The 21835-nt window shown below is 45.8% G+C and overlaps 1 protein-coding gene across 1 annotated transcript in view; it reads right to left on the reverse strand.

The window, feature by feature from the left end:
• PSD (pleckstrin and Sec7 domain containing) overlaps positions 1–21835 on the reverse strand; it is a 582815-nt gene that overhangs the window by 236477 nt on the left and 324503 nt on the right. The window contains exon 10 of the mRNA XM_073585761.1: positions 10951–11009. Coding sequence (XP_073441862.1) covers positions 10951–11009 — 59 coding nt within the window. The remainder of the gene's footprint in view (positions 1–10950; positions 11010–21835) is intronic.

Genomic DNA, 21835 nt, shown 5'->3' on the forward strand with positions numbered 1-21835 from the left:
GCGACCTGAGGAGAGGGCGCAGGGACGTCGAAGGACGAAGGGCTGGGTAAGAGATCTCGCTGCGGCGGGAGCGCCTGCGGGGGGCGGCAACAGCCGGCGCCGCCGGAGCGGGGGCGCAGCCGGGCACGGCCGCGAGCGCCACAGTACCCCCCCTTTACATCCTCCCTTTCTAAGATTGACCAGAAATAAGGGGGGCGTTGATGTTTTCTCGAGGCTCCCAGGACCTCTCCTCAGGACCAAACCCCTTCCAATCAATAAGAAAGAGGGATCTCCCCCTGACCTTTTTCATGGCTAAAATGTCCCTTATTTCAAAGATGTCATCTGAGCCAACAGGCGAAGGAGGGGCAATGGAGGCTGGTTGGAACCGATTCAGAACTACAGGTTTCAGGAGCGAGATATGAAAGGCGTTGGGGACCCGGAGTGAAGCCGGCAATTTCAGTTTATAAGCCACCTCATTGATGCGTTTTAGCACCTCGAAGGGACCGATGTAACGAGGACTCAACTTATAGGAAGGAACTTTCAAGCGGATGTGCTTGGACGAGAGCCAGACCTTGTCGCCAGGATGGTACGGAGGAAGGTCCCTTCATCTTTTGTCCGCATGTTTCTTGATTCGAGCACTGGCATTCACGAGGGACTCTCTGGTCTCCCTCCAAATCTTAGAAAATTCTATGGCGAGAGCATCTGCTGCCGGAACTCCTGATGACGTCGTAAAGTGCAGTGGAACCCCTGGATTGCGACCAGAGACCACAAAGAACGGAGATCTGGTGGTCGACTCACTGGGGTGGTTGTTATGGGCGAATTCTGCCCAAGGTAGAAGTGAGACCCAGTTGTCCTGATGAGCGTTGGAAAAGTGACGCAGATAGGTTGTCAGGCCCTGATTTATCCGTTCCACTTGCCCGTTGGTCTGTGGATGATAAGCCGAGGAAAAATCGGTGGATGTACCCATAAGTCGGCAGAGAGCCCTCCAGAAGCGAGACGTAAACTGAACCCCACGATCAGACACAATCCGTAGAGGGAGACCATGTAACCTAGAGGAAATTCTTATCCTCTCTTGCTGACAACTTTATCTTCCAAAAGGTAAGGGAGAAAACAAGGGGAACTGCTACCTTGGATCTAATCCTTATAAACAGGGAGGAAATGGTTGAGGAGGTAAAAGTGGCTGGGACCCTAGGAGGTAGCGACCATGCTATTTTAGAATTTTGGATAACTAGAGGCGGAAGACCTGTGAAGACTCAGACATCAAGGTTAGATTTCAGAAAGGCAGATTTTAAGGGATTCAGAAAGAGAATTGGAGGGATCCAATGGCTGGATATCCTTAAAGACAAAAATGTCCAGGAAGGATGGGAAATCTTGAAAAATGAAATTCTCAAAGCACAGTTGTTAACAATTCCGAAAAGAGGGAAGAATAGGAAGCAGTTAAGGAAACCAGGATGGATGAACACAGAACTTAAGCACATGCTAAAAAGGAAGAAAAAAATGTTTATAAAATGGAAAGAGGGAGGCATATCTAAAGAAGAATATAATGCTGTCTGCAGAACCTGCAGGGCACAAATCAGATTATCTAAAGCTGAAAATGAATTGAGGCTTGCAAGAGATGTCAAAAGCAATAATAAAGGATTTTGGGGATATGTCAAAAGTAAAAGAAAAGTCAAAGATGCTATAGGATTTTTACAGGATGAAAATGATGAAATGGTAAGACAGGATGTTGAGAAGGCTGAACTTTTAAATTCCTATTTTGCATCTGTTTTCTCTCAGAAAGGAAATGTAACATCAACTGTTATTCACTGTCCTATTAAGGGAATAGAAGAATCCAGGATATCTATAAACAGAAAGATAGTGAGGAAACACTTAGCTAGCCTAAATGAATTCAAGTCTCCAGGTCCAGATGAATTACACCCCAGAGTACTGAAGGAGATAGCAGAAGAAATTTTTGAACCCCTCTCTATAATCTTTGAAAATTCTTGGAGAACAGGAGAAGTGCCAGAAGACTGGAGAAGAGCAAATGTTGTTCCTATCTTCAAAAAGGGGAAGAAGGTGGACCCAGGTAACTATAGGCCGGTGAGTCTGACTTCTATACCAGGAAAGATCTTTGAACAAATTATTAAACAACATGTATGTCAATACCTGGATAAGAATGAAGTGATTAAACAGAGTCAGCATGGGTTTGTAACTAATAAGTCATGTCAGACTAACTTAATTTCCTTCTATGACGGTATCACTGATTGGGTGGATCAAGGAAATGCTGTAGATATAGTATATCTTGACTTCAGCAAAGCATTTGACAAAGTCTCTCATACAATCCTTATTGAAAAAATGATTAAGTATGGAATGGACAAGGCAACTGTTAGGTGGATTCATAACTGGCTTAGTGATCGGACGCAAAGAGTGGTCGTAAATGGCTGCACATCCAGTTGGAAGAATGTCTCAAGTGGGGTACCACAGGGCTCTGTCCTGGGCCCTGTATTGTTCAACATCTTTATCAACGATTTAGATGAAGGAATTGAGGGTAAACTGATTAAATTTGCTGATGACACAAAGCTAGGAGGGATAGCTAATACTAGAGAAGAGAGAGAGAGGATTCAAAAAGATTTAAATAAACTGGAGAAGTGGGCAGCAACTAACAGAATGGTTTTTAACAGGGAGAAATGCAAAGTACTACATCTGGGCAATAAAAATGGAAAAAACATATATAGAATGGGAGGAATAGGGCTAAGTGACAGCACATGTGAAAAAGACTTGGGTATACTAATAGATCACAGACTGAATATGAGTCAACAGTGTGATGCAGCAGCAAAAAAGGCAAATGCAATTCTAGGATGTATTAACAGAAGCATACAGTCTAGATCACGTGAAGTCATTATTTCCCTCTACTCCTCTTTGGTCAGACCTCATCTGGAATATTGTGTCCAGTTTTGGGCACCACATTTTAAAAAAGACATCAACAAACTGGAGCAAGTTCAGAAAAGAGCGACCAGAATGGTGACCGGTCTGCAAACCCTGTCTTATGAGGAAAGGTTGCAGGATTTGGGAATGTTTAGTTTGCAAAAGAGAAGACTGAGAGGAGACTTAATAGCTGTCTACAAATATCTAAAGGGCTGTCACATTGTAGAAGGATCAACTTTATTCTCATTTGCACAAGGAAAGACTAGAAGCAATGGGATGAAACTGAATGGGAGGAGACACAGATTAGATATTAGAAAAAACTTTTTGACAGTTAGAGTGATCAATGAGTGGAACAGGCTGCCACGAGAAGTGGTGAGTTCTCCTTCAATGGAAGTCTTCAAACAGAGGCTGGACAGACATCTGACTGGGATGATTTAGCGAATCCTGCTTTGAGCAGGGGGTTGGACCAGATGGCCCAGGAGGTCCCTTCCAACTCTACGATTCTATGATTCTATGATTCTATGATTCTAACCTGAAGATCTGGTGGATGAAGATCTCGGCCAATTTCGGAGCTGACGGCAATCTGGCCAGGGGGACAAAATGAGCCATCTTGGAGAAGCGGTCAGCTACGACTAAGATGGTGGTGCAACCGGCTGAGCGAGGCAAGTCAGTCACGAAATCCATAGCAATTTGCTGCCATGGAGCCTCCGGAACAGGCAACGGATGGAGAAGGCCGGAGGGAAGAGTCCTTGGGACCTTGTTCCGAGCACAGGTTGTGCAAGAAGCAACGTAATCCACCACGTCTTGGCGGAGGGTGGCCCACCAGTAATAACGGGCGAGGAGCGAGAGGGTCTTCTTGGTCCCGACGTGCCCAGCAACCTTGGAGGAGTGCCCCCAGCGTAACACCTCCAGACTCTTATTCCGAGGCACGAAGGTCTTGCCTGGTGGAGGAGCAAAAAAGTTCACCGGGGCCACCGTGATCATCTTGGTAGGCTCGATAATATATGATGGACCCTCGTCCTCCTCAGGCGACTGTAAGGACCTGGAGAGTGCATCCGCCTTGACGCTCTTATCGCCGGGCCGGAAGTGCAGCTTGAAATCAAACTGAGAAAAATACAAGGCCCATCTGGCCTGTCTGGAGTTGAGCCTCTGCGCGGACTGCAGATAGGCCAAGTTTTTGTGGTCCGTGAAGATAGTAAAGGGATGCACCGCCCCCTCGAGCAAGTACCGCCATTCTTCTAGAGCCATCTTAATGGCCAGCAATTCCCGGTCTCCAATGGAGTAGTTGCACTCTGCAGGTGAGAAGGATCTGGAAAAGAACCCGCAGGGCACCAGTTGACCTGAGGAGGCTTGCTGAGAGAGAACCGCCCCAGCTCCGGTGGAAGAGGCGTCCACTTCTAGAACAAAAGGCCTACCGACCACCAGCCGATGTAAGACTGGCGCTGAGGCAAAGGGCGTTTTAGCGCCAGAAAGGCGTCTTCAGCCTCGGGAGGCCAGCTGTTTGGCTTAGTTCCTTTACGGATCAGGGCCGTGAGGGGTTTGGTCACCGTGGAAAAATGCGGCACGAACTGTCTGTAATAATTCGCGAATCCAAGGAAACGCTGGATGGCCTTTATACCGACAGGACGGGGCCACTTGAGTACCGCAGAGAGTTTCTCGAGATCCATTTTTAGACCGGAGTCTGTGATGATATACCCCAAGAAGGGTAGCGAAGTCTGTTCGAAGATACACTTTTCAATTTTGGCGTAGAGGTGATTCTCCCGGAGTCGGTGCAGGACCATGCGTACGCTTCTCCGATGAGAGGATAGATCAGGCGAAAAGATATGAATATCATCTAGGTACACTACTACGCACGAATACAGGAGGTCCCGAAACACTTCATTAACGAACACCTGGAACACGGCTGGAGCATTGCAGAGACCAAACGGCATGACCAAATACTCATAATTGCCATCACGGGTATTGAAGGCCGTCTTCCACTCATCCCCTGCGTGGATCCGGATCAAATTGTAGGCTCCCCGTAGATCCAGCTTCGTGAAGATCCGAGCCCCTCTCAGCCTGTCGAACAATTCCGGAATCAGTGGGAGCGGGTATCGATTCTTAACCGTGATATTGTTCAGTCCCCGGTAGTCGATACATGGTCTGAGGGATCCGTCCTTCTTCCGAACGAAGAAAAAGCCTGCGCCTGCTGGGGACGCGGATTTCCGAATAAACCCCTTGGCCAAGTTCTCCTGTATGTACTCAGTCATGGCTGTGGTCTCAGCTGGGGATAAGGGGTACGTTCTCCCTCTGGGCGGCGTGGCTCCGGGAATCAGGTTGATGAGGCAGTCATAGGCCCGATGCGGGGGCAGGGAATCGGCTTCTTTTTTACTAAATACGTCGGCGTACGCGTAGTACGGTGCGGGAAGGCCCGGAAGATTGGCTGGTATAGGCAGGAGACGAGGATGAAGGATGGACCGCAAACACCGTGCGTGGCAGGAATGACCCCAGCGTAGGATTTCCCCTGAGCGCCAGTCGATGACTGACTCGTGCAGCCGGAGCCAGGGTAATCCTAAGAGGACAGCGTGGGACAAATTAGGCAGGACATAGAAGGCAATTCTTTCAACATGAAGCGCTCCAATTTGTAGGTCTACTTCGGCCGTAACCATGGTGACGAGCTCGGGAAGAGGTTTTCCATCAACGGAGGTGATAGCACGCGGATCTTTTAAGATGACCACTGGAATCCGGAGTTTATCCACCTCATCTTGCCGGATAAAATTACCCGCCGCACCCGAGTCCACATACGCCTCCACAGATCTGCGCTCCCGACCTGAAATAATTAAAGCTGAAAGGGTAAGGGGCAGAGAGGAATTATGATCACCTAGGGAGACCACTCTTACTTGACCTAGGTGGAGGCGTTTCCCAGTCTCTTTGGACAGGTGCGCACAAAGTGATTGGCTCCACCGCAGTACAGGCAGAGCCCGTTCGTCATCCTCTCCCTGCGACGCTGCTCAGTCAACCTAATCCGATCTACCTGCATAGGCTCAGGACCGGTACTAGTAGGGGGAGCTGAGGGGCACAGAATGGGCGCTTGATACAGCCTGAAGGGTCTGCGTTCCCTAACCGATTCTCGAGCGCGTTCCTGGAACCGCAGGTCTATGCGCGTGGCCAGAGATATGAGATCCTCCAGGGTGGTGGGGGTATCCCGACCGGCAAGTTCATCCTTAATCTTACTTGAGAGGCCTCTCCAGAAGGCCCCCACAAGTGCCTCATTATTCCATCCGAGTTCCGACGATAAAGTCCGAAAGCGGATGGCGTACTGTCCCACCGTAAGAGACCCCTGGCGGAGGTTAAAGAGGGCCTCTGTAGTAGACGCTAAGCGTCCGGGCTCATCAAAAACTTTGCTAAACGTCTCCAGAAAGTTTTGGATACTAGACACGACAGGATCATCCCTCTCCCATAGGGGATTCACCCAGGCCAGGGCTTCTCCCTCAAGATGGGAAACAATGAAGGCCACCTTGGCGCAATCAGTGGGGTATTGTTGGGGCAAGAGCTCAAAGTGCAGTCTGCACTGATTTAAAAATCCCCGACAAAGTTTAGGATCTCCGCCATACCGGGGAGGCTTTCCCAGTCGGGGGGGCGGAGACGAGGCTGCGTCCCTGGGTGGGGTAGCGGCGGCCGCGGCGGACTGCAAGGCAAGCAGTCGGTCGTCAACGGACGCCATATAACCCAAAATGTGGGACTGGGCATCGCGCTGCTGCGCGAGCTCCTGCTGAAGGCTGACTAGGAGGGGGGCGTGTCCTGGGTCTGAGGTTTGCAGAGCAGACAACGGGGTGTCCATGGACTTCATGAAGGACATTATCCGGGTCTGATTTTCACGCAGGAACAGCAGTTCCTTCTGCGTGGCGGTCGCGGCACCGGCGGGGTCCATGGCCTGAGGATACTGTAACGGACAGGGAAGGACAATGTCCGAGAGTGGACCCTCTGGGTCGAGGATCTGGAGCCCCTGGGTCGAGCGCGCCAGGTGATGACCGACCCCTATACAGGGATCGTTAGGGGCAAAACCGCAGAGGACAGAAACGCAACAGCTGGTACCAGGAGGAACGGCTCGGGGACACGGAGCGACAGCGCAACCAAGATTACTGGACAGAGCAGGGTTATAGGATGAGGAGGCGGCAGGCAGCCGCTACTAGCGGGGATACAGGAGGAGGCACAGGAGCAGAGGAAGGGCACACTAGGAGGAAACAGATGGAAGAACAAGGACGGTAGCATACGAGACCAAGGGAGCGGGGAGAGGAGAGACAAGGAGGAGGCGAGACAGAACTGAGACCAGCAGGGGGACGGAAAGAGGACCTAACCTAGATCCCTAACACGACAGAGGGGGCCAGAACAGAGTGTAAGGAAACACAATCCTCAGGCGTCCTCACTACAGAGAGAACGCCTGAAATATCATAGGACCCGGAAGTGGGCGGTGCGCACTGCCCTCAGCGCCGCCCACCGCTGACAGAAGAGAGAGCGCTGGCGCGCGCCCGTGACCTAAGGAGAGGGCGCAGGGACGTTGGAGGACGAAGGGCTGGGTAAGAGATTTCGCTGCAGCGGGAGCGCCGGCGGGGGGCGGCAACAGCCGGCACCGCCGGAGCGGGGGCGCGGCCGGGTACGGCCGCGAACGCCACACTTCCCATTGGAAAAACTAAAGTTGGATCCAAAATGGCCGACTTCAAAATGGCCGCCATGGTCACCACCCATCTTGAAAAGTTTTCCCCTCCGATATACTAATGTTCCACACACAGGAAGTTGATATCATCAACCATTCCTATTTTATTTAGGTGTATCCATATAAATGGCCCACCCTGTAGAATCCAACACTATGGCCCCGATCCTTCAAAGTGATTTGAAAAGGCGCATCAATTTTGTACATTGCAGAGTTGTGCACAAATTTTGCAACTTTTGATGATTTCATGCCAGTTTTTCTCAGTTCTGGCAAAATAGGAGGAGATGGGACGGGATGATGGTTTGTCAGCTCAATATTTGGATATCAGCCCATACAGATGCCACTTTGGAATAAGTTGTGGGAATCAGGAGAAAAAGACTGTAAAAAAATCCAATCTTTATTGTGTTAGATAACCAATTCAAATATTTATAGCCATAGGTTAGTGAATAAAAGAAAGACTGTAGGATCATCTACTATTAAGATGGTAATTCTAAGATAGTAAGGGCATTTAAGCTGATACTGAAGAATGTATGGTTTGCAAACAACCAATCCTGGCAAGAATAATCCTCTTGCAATAATCCTCTTAAGAGAAGGATTATCATTTAACAGTAGCGTAGCTACCAGGGGGGAAGAGAGGGTCGCCCCGGGGCCCGTGCTCTGAGGGGCTCACCCAGAGCTGCGCTACTGTAGCTATATTGGTGTGCGCACTGTGTCCATACAGTTACACTCTGCGGCAGAGCAGTGAGACCCAATCTGAATGCACTGCCACGCTGTCATTATGGGCCTTATGAGCAGGAAGAAGCGCCCAGTGCCAGCATCAGGTCCCCACCTGTCATCGCAAGTTTAACGGTATTGTTGTCGATACAGTTGTAAGCAATGATGAGAGAGGAAGAGACACAATCCCTCTCACATCATTCCCCCTCTGCATTTGACATCAGTGACACAGACAATGAAACTGAGCGCAATGACGCTACTACATGGTGCCTGCCGAGCTGAGCGGGTGCTCAGAGCAATGGGGGAACAAGGAAGAGAGGTGAGCATTGTATTTTTTTATGGGGAGTGCATTATATGGTATGAAGGCCTATGGGAAGTGCATGATACTATATAGAGCCTATGTGGGGTGCATTATACTATAGAATCGTATGTGGAGTGCATTATACTGTATGGAGGCCTATGGTAAGTGCATAATACTATACTCTATAGAGCATATGGGGAGTGCATTATACTATATGGAGGCCTATGGGAAATGCATTATACTATATGGAGGCCTATGCAAAGTGCACTATACTGTATAGAGGCCTATGGGGAGTGCATTATACTGTATGGAGACTTATGGGGAGTGCATTATGCTATATTGAGGCCTATGGGCAGTGAATTATAATAGAGGCCTATGTGGAGAGCATTATACAGCATGGAGGCCTATGAGGAGTGCATTATACTATATGGAGGCCTATAGAGAGTGCATTATACTATATGGAGACTGATGGGGAATGCATTATTCTATATGGAGGCCTATTGGGAGTGCATTATACTATATTGAGGCCTTTGGGGAGTGCATTATAATATACGGAGGCCTATAGGTAGTGTATTATACTATATAGAAGCCTATGGGAATGCATGATGCAATATAGGCAATATAGATGTCTATGGGGAGTGCATTATACTATACAGAGGCCTATGGGGAGTGCATTATATGGTATGAAGGCCTATGGGAAGTCCATAATACTATACAGAGCATATGGGAAGTGCATTATACTATATAGAGGCCTATGCGGAGTGTATTAAACTGTATAGAGGTCTATGGAGAGTGCATTATTCTTTATCGAGACTTATGGGGAGTACATTATGCTATATTAAGGCCTATGGGCAGTGAATTATACTATATAGAGGCCTATGGGGAGTGTATTATACTATATGGAGGCCTATAGAGAGTGCATTATACTATATAGAGGCCTATAGGGAGTGCATTAAACTATATGGAGGCCTATTGGTAGTGCATTATACTATATAGAGGCCTATGGGGGTGCCTTATACTACATGGAGACCTAAGGGGCGTGCATTAAACTATATAGAAGCCTATGAGGAGTTCAGTATACTTTATGGAGGACTATGGAGACTATTTAGAAGGCTATCATAGAGTGAGGGGGCTATCGTACAGTGTGGGGATAACAGTGCTCCGGCCATCATACAAAGGTGGGGGCTACTAAGGGGTCAATATACTGTGTGTTGGCATTATATTATTATACACCAATATGCTTTTAACAAAAAATTAACAAATGTAACAATCATCAGTAAAACTGAATCTGCCAGCTTGACTTCACCCCCAAACTGTTTATAAGTGCATTAAGATTTTGCAAACACAAGTCCATCCATACCTTTAGCTAGCAAGTCAGTTCATTTATAGGTGTAATACATCCATCGCAATATCGACCACTTAGTCAATTTCTTAAAAATACCAAAATATAACAATTTGAGAGTCCTTAGTGGTTGATACATTTTAATGGCTAAATGAAAAGATGGTAACAAATAGCAAGCTTTCAAGACTACTCAGGTCTCTTCATCAGGCATAGAAAAACACATAATCTGAAGAATCACATATTTATACACAACAGGACACGAGAATAATGCAAAAGATAAGGCAAGTGACGTAAAGAACTATCAGTATGGAAGAGGGAGACACAGCTGTGGACATAAATATTGGAACATTAAAAATACCAATGCTATAAGTTTCCTATCAACTTTTGAATGTAATATTTGTGCCGATTTGTGTCTCCTCTATTTCTGCTTTGGCCACTGGGTAGCGGCACACCTTTATTGCTTGTGACGCGTGACAGTGCCAGTTGTATTTTTCCTTGAGACTTTCGGTGCTGCTTTACTAGGGAGCTAAGAAGTTAATTTTGGTCTAGGTTTTGATCACACCTTCCTGATAGTCCTGGGCAGAGCAGTCAGCTATTTCAACCCTTGAAGGTATATACTGCTGTGCTGTGGTCCTGTTTGTTCTGATTATTTCCGTTCTTTGACCTCGTATTGACCTTTGACTACCCGCTAGCTTTACTATTTTGCCCCTAACGTGACTTCTTGGCTTTGACCCTACATGGCTACCCTTCTTGCCTCTAGTTCACTCTTCTGGACAGCAGACCTTTTGTGGAAATAAACCAGTGGACGCTGTTGTAAGACTAGATTCCTGTACAGTGGTTAAAGGCTGAAGGTAGGGGATCCCCTGGCATCTGTCGGACCGAGTGGCTTATGGCAAGTCTGTCTGAGGTAGCCTTTTTGAACCCGTGGCCTCTGACAGTCCTGACAGTGAAGATATTATAAAATTTGACTTCAAAATATATTCAAAAGACATTTTATGGAAATAGCTTATGCTTACTTACATGTCCATGCAAGTCTGTGTTTAACAGCATCAGTGCACATGTTAGGGTGTGAACACCATCTGAAATGGCAAAAAAAAGAACACGGAGTAAGCTTTGGTGACATACTACAATGATTTTCAGCTATGTACATCTTAGGCTAGGTTCATATATGCATCGAATTATGACATTTTTGCGAGAACAAAAAGCTCAGCTTGTTGTGCCACTTTTTACAGTAATATGATGGACACCTTAAATAAAAACTAATATATCCTACTATATGTTGAAGGGATTCTGCTAACACTGATTGGGTCATCATGTGACAAATCAATTCTATTTTTTTTTTTATTCTAATACAAAGCACATGGACATATCAGCTAAGTTACGCAAAGAGATGAATGAGAGCAATAATTGAGTAAAATTCAAAGTTAATTTACAAATCTGTGTGAAAAGGTGGCTATAGACACCACAACTTGAACGTTCATGAACATGAGCAGATCAACATTATATACAGTATGTAATAAACGCTTTCATTAAAAGCGACATTACTATGTATGGCAAGATTTCAAATTGACCTCAATAGTGTGAATTTAACCATCATTTTGGCCTGAATCACTTAGTGTACTGCATTGTTTTTCTTAATTTCTTCCATCCTTGTTTTAAGTTAATGGGAATGATGAGATATTGTGACACATAGTGATCAGGAGAGCTGTGTCAATCACCTCTCAGTTGTTAAAGAAGAATTCTGTGTTATCTACAGTCATATGTAAAAGTTTGGGCACCCCTATTAATGTTAACCTTTTTTCTTTATAACAATTTTGGTTTTTGCAACAGCTATTTCAGTTTTATATATCTAATAACTGATGGACTCAGTTATATTTCTGGATTCAAATGAGGTTTATTGTACTAACAGAAAATGTGCAATCTGCATTTAAACAAAATTTGACCGGTGCAAAAGTATGGGCACCCTTATCATTTTCTTGATTTGAACACTCCTAACTACTTTTTACTGACTTCCTGAAGCACTAAATTGGTTTTGTAACCTCATTGAGCTTTGAACTTCATAGCCAGGTGTATCAAATCATGAGAAAAGGTATTTAAAGTGGCCACTTGCAAGTAGTTCTCCTATTTGATTCTACTATGAAGAGTGGCATCATGGGCTCCTCAAAACAACTCTCAAATGATCTGAAAACAAAGATTATTCAACATAGCTTTTCAGGGGAAGGATACAAAAAGTTGTCTCAGAGATTTAACCTGTCAGTTTCCACTGTGAGGAACATAGTAAGGAAATGGAAGAACACAGGTACAGTTCTTGTTAAGCCCAGAAGTGGCAGGCCAAGAAAAATATCAGAAAGGCAGAGAAGAAGAATGGTGAGAACAGTCAAGGACAATCCACAGACCACCTCCAAAGACCTGCAGCATCATCTTGCTGCAGATGGTGTCACTGTGTATCGGTCAACAATACAGCGCATGCATAACGCCTTTTTGTATGACCAAACAACTCAATCTTTGTTTCATCAGTCCACAGGACCTTCTTCCAAAATGTAACTGGCTTGTCCAAATGTGCTTTTGCATACCTCAGGCGACTCTGTTTGTGGCGTGGTTGCAGAAACGGCTTCTTTCGCATCACTCTCCGATACAGCTTCTCCTTGTAGTATATATGTAGTATGTATGTACTATGTAGTATGTATGTTTTTTTTTTACATTCAACACATTAGCCGGATGATGGGACTACTACTGTCCCATCATTGGCTAATGTGTCAATCACTGTCATTGTAGCAGGCATCGCCCGATGGGACTTGTAGTCCCATCGGACGATGCCTGCACACACACACAACCCTCGGCAGGCCTGCACAGACCCCCGCCAGCCCGCACAGACCCCCGGCAGGCCCGCACAGACCCCCGGCAGGCCCGCACAGACCCCCGGCAGGCCCGCACAGACCCCGCCCACACAGACACGCACAGTGTCCGCCCACGCACCGCCCACACTCTTTCCCCCTCCCGAACTGGATGTGCAAGTAAAGAAAGGGTTTTTTTAATTCTGATATTTCTGTCCCATAGACTTGCATGGGGCTTCCGGTATCGGAATCGGCGATACCCGATACTTTTTGGGTATCGGTCTGATCCAATCTGATCTGATATTTCTCAATATCAGAAAATATCGCTCAAAACTATTCACTACAATACCCATAAAGGTTATCAAAATGAGGTCTATTTACTCTAGAAAAGGGGAGACCTAATATATATGTACAAGTATATCAGAGGGCAATACAGAGATCTCTCCAATGAACTATTTGTACCAAGGACTGTGACAAGAACAAGGGGGCATTCTCTTCATTTGGAGGAAAGACAATTTCTGCACCAGCATAGAAGAGGGTTCTTCACGGTAAGAGTAGTGAGGCTCTGGAATTCTCTTCCTGAGGAAATGGTGATGGCCAACTCACTGAATGAATTTAAGAAAGGAATGGATGCTTTTCTTGTGAGTAACAGTATAGAAGGTTACGAATAACATAATATTATAGGTAGATGGTTGACCCAGCTTAGGGGAAGGAATTTTTTTCCCTATGGAGAGAATTGGCTTCTACTCTGTGGGTTTTTTGCCTTACCCAGGATCATCAATGCAGAACAGCTGCACTAAAAATAGGCTGAACTAGATGGACATAAGGTCTTCCTTCAGCCTTCAAAACTATGTTACTATGTTACTAAACCATAGGAGGTTGCCCAGGCACCTCCCTATTGGGGAGGGTTTCTTTTATACAGGATACCTCCCAGCTATTGGCTGGGAGACACCTTGCAGGTGATCACTTTAACTAAATGTCTCCCAGATGTTGGGGGCATTTTACTATATGCGAGCACTTCCCCCTTTAAGAGCAGTGGAGCACATGTGCGCACTAGGCGTGCCACCAGAACAGTGTGTGGGGTGCACAGATGAGAAGAAGGAATCCCAGGAGGAGGATGCCTCTGGGGCAAGGGTGGTGAGTAAGCCAATGTCCCCACATGGTGGGAGTAGAGAAACCATGCGGAGGTACCTCACTTGAAACACTCTTCCAATTGTTTGTGCAACCATTTAGTACCACTCTTTGAGTACAATAACTGAAACAGTTATGAATCCACCTAGCAATAGCCTTGTTAATCCCATACTAGGTCATTTTTTTCAATAAGGAATAGTATGAAATACTTTATCAAATATTTTGCTGAAGTCGAGATATACTACATCTGCTGCATTTCCCTGATCCACCCAGTCAGTGATTCTATCATAGAAGGAAATTAGATTAGTCTTGCATGACTTGTTTGCTACAAACCCATGCTGGCCTGGTTAATGACTGTATTCTTTTCCAAGTATTTACGCAAATGCTGTTTATTAACCCCTTAACCCCCAAGGGTGGTTTGCACGTTCATGACCGGGATAATTTTTACAATTCTGACCACTGTCCCTTTATGAGGTAATAATTCTGGAACGCTTCCATGGATCCCGGTGATTATGACATTGTTTTCTCGTGACATATTGTACTTCATGATAGTGGTAAAATTTCATTCATATAACTTGCGTTTATTTGTGAAAAAAATTTGGCAAAAATTTTGAAAATTGCGCAATTTTCCATCTTTGAATTTTTATGCCCTTAAATCACAGAGATACGTCACACAAAAAACTTAATAAGTAACATTTCCCACATGTTTACTTTACATCAGCACAATTTTGGAACCAAAATTTTTTTTTCGTTAGGAAGTTAAGAGGGTTAAAAGTTGACCAGCGATTTCTCATTTTTGTAACACCATTTTATTTTTACGGAACACATCACATTTGAAGCCACTTTGAGGGGTCTATATGATAGAAAATACCCAAATGTGACACCATTCTAAAAACTGCACCCCTTAAGGTGCTCAAAACCACATTCAAGAAGTTTATTAACCCTTCAGGTGCTTCACAGGAATTTTTTGAAAATTTAAAAAAAAAATGAACATTTAACTTTTTTTTCACAAAAAAAATACTTCAGGTTCAATTTTTTTAATTTACCAAGTGTAAAAGGAGAAATTTGACTGGAAAAGATATTGTGCAATTTGTTCTGAGCACACTGATACCTGATATGTGGGGGGAACCACTGTTTCGGCGCATGACAGAGCTCAGAAGGGAAGGAGCGCCGTTTGACTTTTTCAATGCAGAATTGGCTGGAATTCAGATCGGATGCCATGTCACGTTTGGAGAGCCCCTAAACAGTACCTAAACAGTGGAAACCCCACACCAGTGACCCCATTTTGGAAACTAGACTCCCCCAAGGAACTTATCTAGATATGTGGTGAGAACTTTGAACCCACAAGGGCTTCACAGAAGTTTATAACATACAGCGGTACAATTAAAAAATCATATTTTTTCCACAGAAATGATCTTTTCACCCCCAATTTTTATTTTCCCAAGGGTAACAGGACCCTAAAAGTTATTGTGCAATTTGTCCTGAGTACGCTGATACCCCATATGTGGGTGTAAACGACTATTTGGGCACATGGCAGAGCTCGGAAGGGAAGCAGCGCCATTTGACGTTTTTGGCTGGAATTGAGATCGGACACCATGTCGCGTTTGGAAAGCCCCTGATGTACCTAAACAGTGGAATCCCCCCACAAATGACCCCATTTTGGAAGCTAGACCCCCTAAGGAACTTATCTAAATGTGTGGTTTGCACTTTGAACCCCCCAGTGATTCACAGAAGTTTATAACGCCCGGGCATGAAAATAAAAAAATCTTATTTTTTCCACAAACATGATCATTTAGTCCCCATTTTTTATTTTCCCATGGGTACCAGGAGAAAATGGACCCCAAAAGTTGTTGTCCAATTTGTCCTGAGTATGCTGATACCCCATATGTGGGAGAAAACTACTGTATGGGCACACGTCGGGGCTCGGAAGGGAAGTAGTGACGTTTTTGGAATGCAGACTTTGATGGAATGGTCTGCGGGTGTCATGTTGCCTTTGGAGAGCCCCTGATGTACCTAAACTATTGAAACTCCCCACAAGTGACCCCATTTTGGAAACTAGACCCCCAACGGAACTTATCTATATGTGTGGTGAGAACTTTGAACCCCCAAGTGCTTCACAGAAGTTTATAACGCCCGGGCGCGAAAATAAAAAAATCATTTTTTTCCACAAAAATGATATTTTTGCCCCCAATTTTTTATTTTCCTAAGGGTAACAGGAGAAATTGGACCCCAAAAGTTGTTTTGCAATTTGTCCTGAGTAGGCTAATACCCTATATGTGGGGGTAAAACACTGTTTGGGCGCATGGCAGAGCTTGGAAGGGAAGGAGCACCATTTGACTTTTTCAACGCAGAATTGGCTGGAATTGAGATCAGACGCCATGTTGCATTTGGAGAGCACCTGATGTGCCCAAACAGTGGAAACCCCCCAATTATAACTCCAACCCTAACCCCAACACACCCCTAACCCTAGCCCTAACCCTAATCTCAGCCCTAACCCTAGCCCTAACCCTAGCGGGAAAATGGAAATAAATTCATTTTCTTTTAATTTTATTATTTTTCCCCTAACTAAGGGGGTGATAACGGGGGGTTTGATTTACTATTTATGGCGGTTTTTATTTTTGGCAGCTGTCATACGCTAAAAGACACTTTTTATTGTAAAAATAGTTTTTGCATCACCACATATTGAGAGCTATAATTTTTCCATATTTTGACCCACCGAGTCATGTGAGGTCTTATTTTTTGCAGGGCGAGCTGACGTTTTTATTGGTATCATATTCGGGCACGTGACATTTTTTGATCGCTTTTTGTTCTGATTTTTGGGACGCAGAATGAACAAAAACCAGTGTTTCATGAATTTCTTTTGGGGAGTGCGTTTACACCGTTCCGCCTGCGGTAAAATTGATAAAGCGGTTTTATTCTTTGGGTCAGTACGGTTACAGCCATACCTCATTTATGTTTTTTTATGTTTTGGCGCTTTTATGCAATGAAAACAATTTTATATAAAAAATAATTATTTTTGCATCGCTTTATTCTGCGAGCTATAACTTTTTTATTTTTTTGCTGATGATGCTGTGTGGCAGCTCGTTTTTTGCGGGACAAGATGACGTTTTCTGCAGTACCATGGATATTTATATGCGTCTTTTTGATCGTGCGTTAGTGCACTTTTTGTTGGCGGTATGATAAATCATTTTTTGCCTCGTTTTTTATTTTTATTTTTTAAGGGGTTCGCTAAAGGGGTTAACTAATGGGACAGTTTTATCGGGCTGGTCGTTACCGACGTGGCGATACTAAATGTGTGTACTTTTATTGTTTTCTTTTTTATTTCCAAAAAATGAATTTATTAGGGATTTTTTTATTTTTTTAAATTTATTTAGCGATTTTTTAAAAATTATTTTTACCCTTTTTTAAAATTTTTTTATTACATTGTCCCAGGTGGGATATCACTGTCCTGTGACAGATCGCTGATCTGTCACATCACAGATCACTGTGACAGATCAGCGATCTGTCACAGGCACTGCACAAGGCTTCCTTGTGCCTGCGCTTTGCAGGTCCCTGAAGGTCCCCATCGCTATCTTGGATTCAGGGACCTGCAGTGATGGAACCCCCCACAGCAGCGCTGCACATTGCGCTGCTGTGGGGGGCTCAGGGAAGCACGGAGGGAGCCCCCTCCCTGCCGATGCTTCCCTTTAACCCTCGGTACACCGCGATCGTGTTTGACACATAGTGCCAGGTGTCAGCTGTGATAATCACCGTGGGCGCCGCTGATCGCTGTGATGTACTATCCCGTTCCTGGGAATTAAGTCCCGGGGCACATGGACGGGATAGTACGTCACATGGCAGTAAGGGGTTAATTTGTTTAAATATCTTTGAACAGGCTCTCTGGCCCGTAATTTTATGGCTCCATTTTATTTCCTTTTTTGAAGCTAGGGACAGCATTTACCCTTCTCCAATGATCTGAGACTTCTCCTGTTCTCCAGGAATTTTTAAAGTAATGTAATACATCTGGACCAGAAGATTTCAATTCATTTAAAATAGCTAAGTGTTCCCTCACCATCTCAAGGATCTAACTCTTCAATGCAAGTCAATGGATTCTTGAAAATAAAACCGTAGATAGCACATGAATGCCATTTGTATAATGTCCATAGAAATGTATTTATTTTTTTCATATATGAAAAATGGATGCCACAGTGGCAAAGATGGACACACTGACCAAAACCCGATGAAAATCGTTCCCTTTCTTTGGACGTGTAAGAAAAAAATAGAATTCTGAATAAGGCCTAAAGGTCCATTTACAGACTGGTGGCAGGCCTTTAATAGCCTGTTTAAACAGGCTGACCACAGTAAATAAAGCACAATGAATGATTTGTAGTAGATCAATCAGTGCACCTAGGTTGCCATTGTTCTCACCAGCTCAAGTCCTATTTACACAAAACAATGTACTGTCCTGAAGGGTGATTTTTTTTGTGCAGCACAAAATATCATTTCACACAATGAATGCGCATTTTGCTGGTTTATTAGGTGTTCAGCAACCTGTTTACAATGAAAGATTATTGTGAAACTAGCATTCTTAAGGCCCCATCACACATAATGATGCACCAGGGATCCTGACAATGAAACGACCTTGTCAGGATCGCTGGTGCCTCGCTACATGATCGCTGCTGAGCTGCCAAACAGGCAGATTTCACCAGCGATCAGGACCAACCAGGACACTGGTATCCAAGGTAAATATCGGGTAACTAAGTGAGCGCGTCGCTTAGTTACCCGCTGTGTACCTTGGATACCTGCGTGCTCACACTGGATGCTGGTATCCAAGGTAAATATCGGGTAACTAAGCGCGCGCGGCACTTAGTTACCCGCTGTGTACCTTGGATACCAGTGTAAGGGGGTGGCAGTGCTATGGACAGTAGAGACAAGCTGCCCCCCCTTTAAGAGACAGCGCCCCCTTGGTTAGAGCAGTGGGACATTCTGCTCTTCCCTGCTGTAAAGGTTGTTTGGTTTCATCTGCCAGACTAAAGAAGGGAGGGGCTGCTTTTCTGTGTGTAGAACAGACCCGAGATTTCTGCAGGAAAAAGGGTGTGCCTGCGTGAGCTGTGAGGAAAAGAACGTTTAGTCTGCGACTGTGACTTTGTAAACTATTCTGGGAATTAAAAGGTGGCTTTCCTGTCTTGCCGTGAGAAGCCACAAAGAAAAGACAACAAAGGAACCCAGAGGAGGAATCCATCGTTCCTAGGAGCATCATTGAACTTGCACACAAGGAAAACAGAACTTCCAGGAAGAAGTGCGCCCCATCTTGCAAAGCTTCAGGGGCCCCTGAATGGACTGAGATACCAACTACTGTGAGTGCTAACCCTGTGTGCGCACATGTTTAGGGCTTAGGATAGGCTGCAATAGAGAGAGCACGGTAGCCGTGTGGCTGGAGTAGCCAGTCAGGCTATAGTTAGAGTAGCAGCACACTGTACTTTATTGCATTGTTTTGCCTTTTGCAAAATACACTGATCTGTAATAGTTGGTGCTCCGTGCCATCTGTACGGCCCAGCTAGAGAATATCACTTTTGTAAATTGTTTTATGTCATTGCATACCCCTGTTTACACTTTGCTAACACTGCATTCCTTGCCCGTAAATAAATTAACCCTTTGTTGCTTGCACCTCATCTTGTGTACCGTAGTCTCCCTGCATTGTGGTGGTCCCCCAGCCATCGCTTCAAGTGGCGATGCGAGAAGGGTGACTATCACCAAGATGCAGGCAGAAGGCATCAATGGCGAGAATGCTAGTGTTAGTGGGGATGCTGCGGGCATTGGTGGAACCCCTGCAAGGACACTCCCTATGGGCACCAAATTTAGTGTGCTTCCAAAATTTGACAGCAATAATACGCCCCTGTCTGATTGGGTGTCCCAGCTGCAAAGCACCCTGAAGATTTATAACATCAGTACAGACCTTGAAGTGGACATTGCTTTGACTGCCTTGGAGGGAGAGGCCCATAAGAATGTCTGGCTACAGCTGGAACTCACCCATAGTACCCTGAAGGAGTTACTGAAATTCCTGCAAGAGATCTACGGCGAGACTGCTAGCGCAGGACACCTCTGTGCCAAATTTTTCTCTAGACTGCAGCAGGAAGAAGAATGGATCTCTTAGTATGCGACAGCACTGCAAGAAGTGTTGACAGAAGTGCAGAGGAAAGAGACAGATGGGCTCGGTGGCATGGACTCCAAAGACCGGATACTCCGGGATCAATTCATTCTGGGACTGCATGGCACATCCTTGAGGAGAGCACTGTCAGAACGGGTCTGTGCAGATCCGGCTCTTTCATTCCGTCAAATCCTGGCAGAAGCAGTGGCCCGAAGCAAGGAAGACAGTTACGCGTCTGGTGTGATGCATGTCCAGGATGCCAATTCCAGAGGGGACCCAAATCAACAGGAGACGCTGGTCCAGGTAGTGCATGACTTGCAGCAGTCTCTTGTCAGTATGCAAGATAAATTAACCCGGATGGAGCAAAGAATGGGAGAACAATAGTCTGACTCAACACACTCATATAACCATCCTTCGGCACGACCTTTAAGGGGTCAGTGGGTGCAAGCTCCCCCCCACCAGGCACCAGAGGCACGAAGACAGGCTCGCGTTGCACCTCAGCGAAGAGGAGGCATCCAATGCTGGGAATGTGGAGGACAAGGGCACCTTGCCAGGGACTGCGGGAATTATGCTCAAAGCCAGCAATAGCCGCCGTTAAACTACCAACCCCTGCAGTAACGCGTCACTCCCTTGGGGGGAAGCAAGAAGAGAGGCCGCTCCTTATCATAATGAACACTTGATTGCTGGGAGTCCCATCCTGCGTGCTGAATTTGAGGGCGTTCCAGTGGATTAGCTTGATAGATACCGGTTCACAAGTGACAACAATGCCAGAATCATATTTCAAACAGCATTTTCAGGCCCTGGCTAAGCTAGAGAAGGAGACATTGATCCGGTTGTTTGCTGAAAATCAACAGCTGATCCCGGTCACAGGGACTGTGTGGATGAATATTCGAATCTGTGGGCAAGAAGTAGGAAAGAAAGGGATCCTGCTAGTCCCTGAGCCCATCAAAGAAGACGTGCCTGTAGTACTGGGAATGAATATCCTACGAGAACTCTATAAGATAATGTTCACCAAACGGGGACCCAGTTATTGAAAGAAGGCTGCCACACACAAGCCTACTCAAGAAGCCCTTCAGCGATTGATCCACGTTTGTGGGACGCAGAAGAGTGTGCTGTCTTATCAGGCAGTAGGGATCATCAGGCCCCTGGGAAGGAGTCTGTAATCCTGCCTCCCGAGTGAGAAAGTATATTACAGCTTCCAGTGGGGACTCTTTGCAACCTTGACAGGCTGGAGGTGATAGTTCAGCCTGTGGTAGGCAGAGGAGTGGACCAAGAAGTCATGATAGCTTGTATGATAGCTGTGGTCCAGCGAGGACACATCACCATAAAAGCTTTGAACGTGGGCCCCGGGGAAGTCACCTTGCCACGGGGGACAGATCTGGCCTGGGTGTACCTACACAAGGACGAAGTGGTGAGTCAGAAAGAGATGTCTTTATTGCCGATCGAAGGTACGGGGTGGACCCTGGCAGTCACTGCGGGGCCCGAAGAGAAGCCATCCCCGGAGTGGAATGGGCGAATCATCCTTGACCAAATGGAAGTGGATGTGAAGACTCTTGGCCCTGAGCATGTGTGGGTGATAGAAGCTATGCTGTGGGAAAATCAGGCCCCATTCGCCCGTCACGCCGAAGATTTTGGCTGTACCGAAGCGATCACACATGAGATACCGACCGAGGACGCTCGCCCAATTCGAGAACAATACCGGCAAATCCCACCCAAGATGTACCTAGAGGTGAAGACATTACTGAGGCAGATGCTGGATTCAGGAGTAGTGCAGATAAGTCAGAGCCCTTGGGCGGCCCCGGTGGTGCTCGTC

The sequence above is a fragment of the Dendrobates tinctorius genome, unplaced genomic scaffold (genome assembly GCF_039654945.1).
Source record: "Dendrobates tinctorius isolate UK_male_01 unplaced genomic scaffold, ASM3965494v1 ptg000089l, whole genome shotgun sequence".
NCBI lineage: Eukaryota > Metazoa > Chordata > Amphibia > Anura > Dendrobatidae > Dendrobates > Dendrobates tinctorius.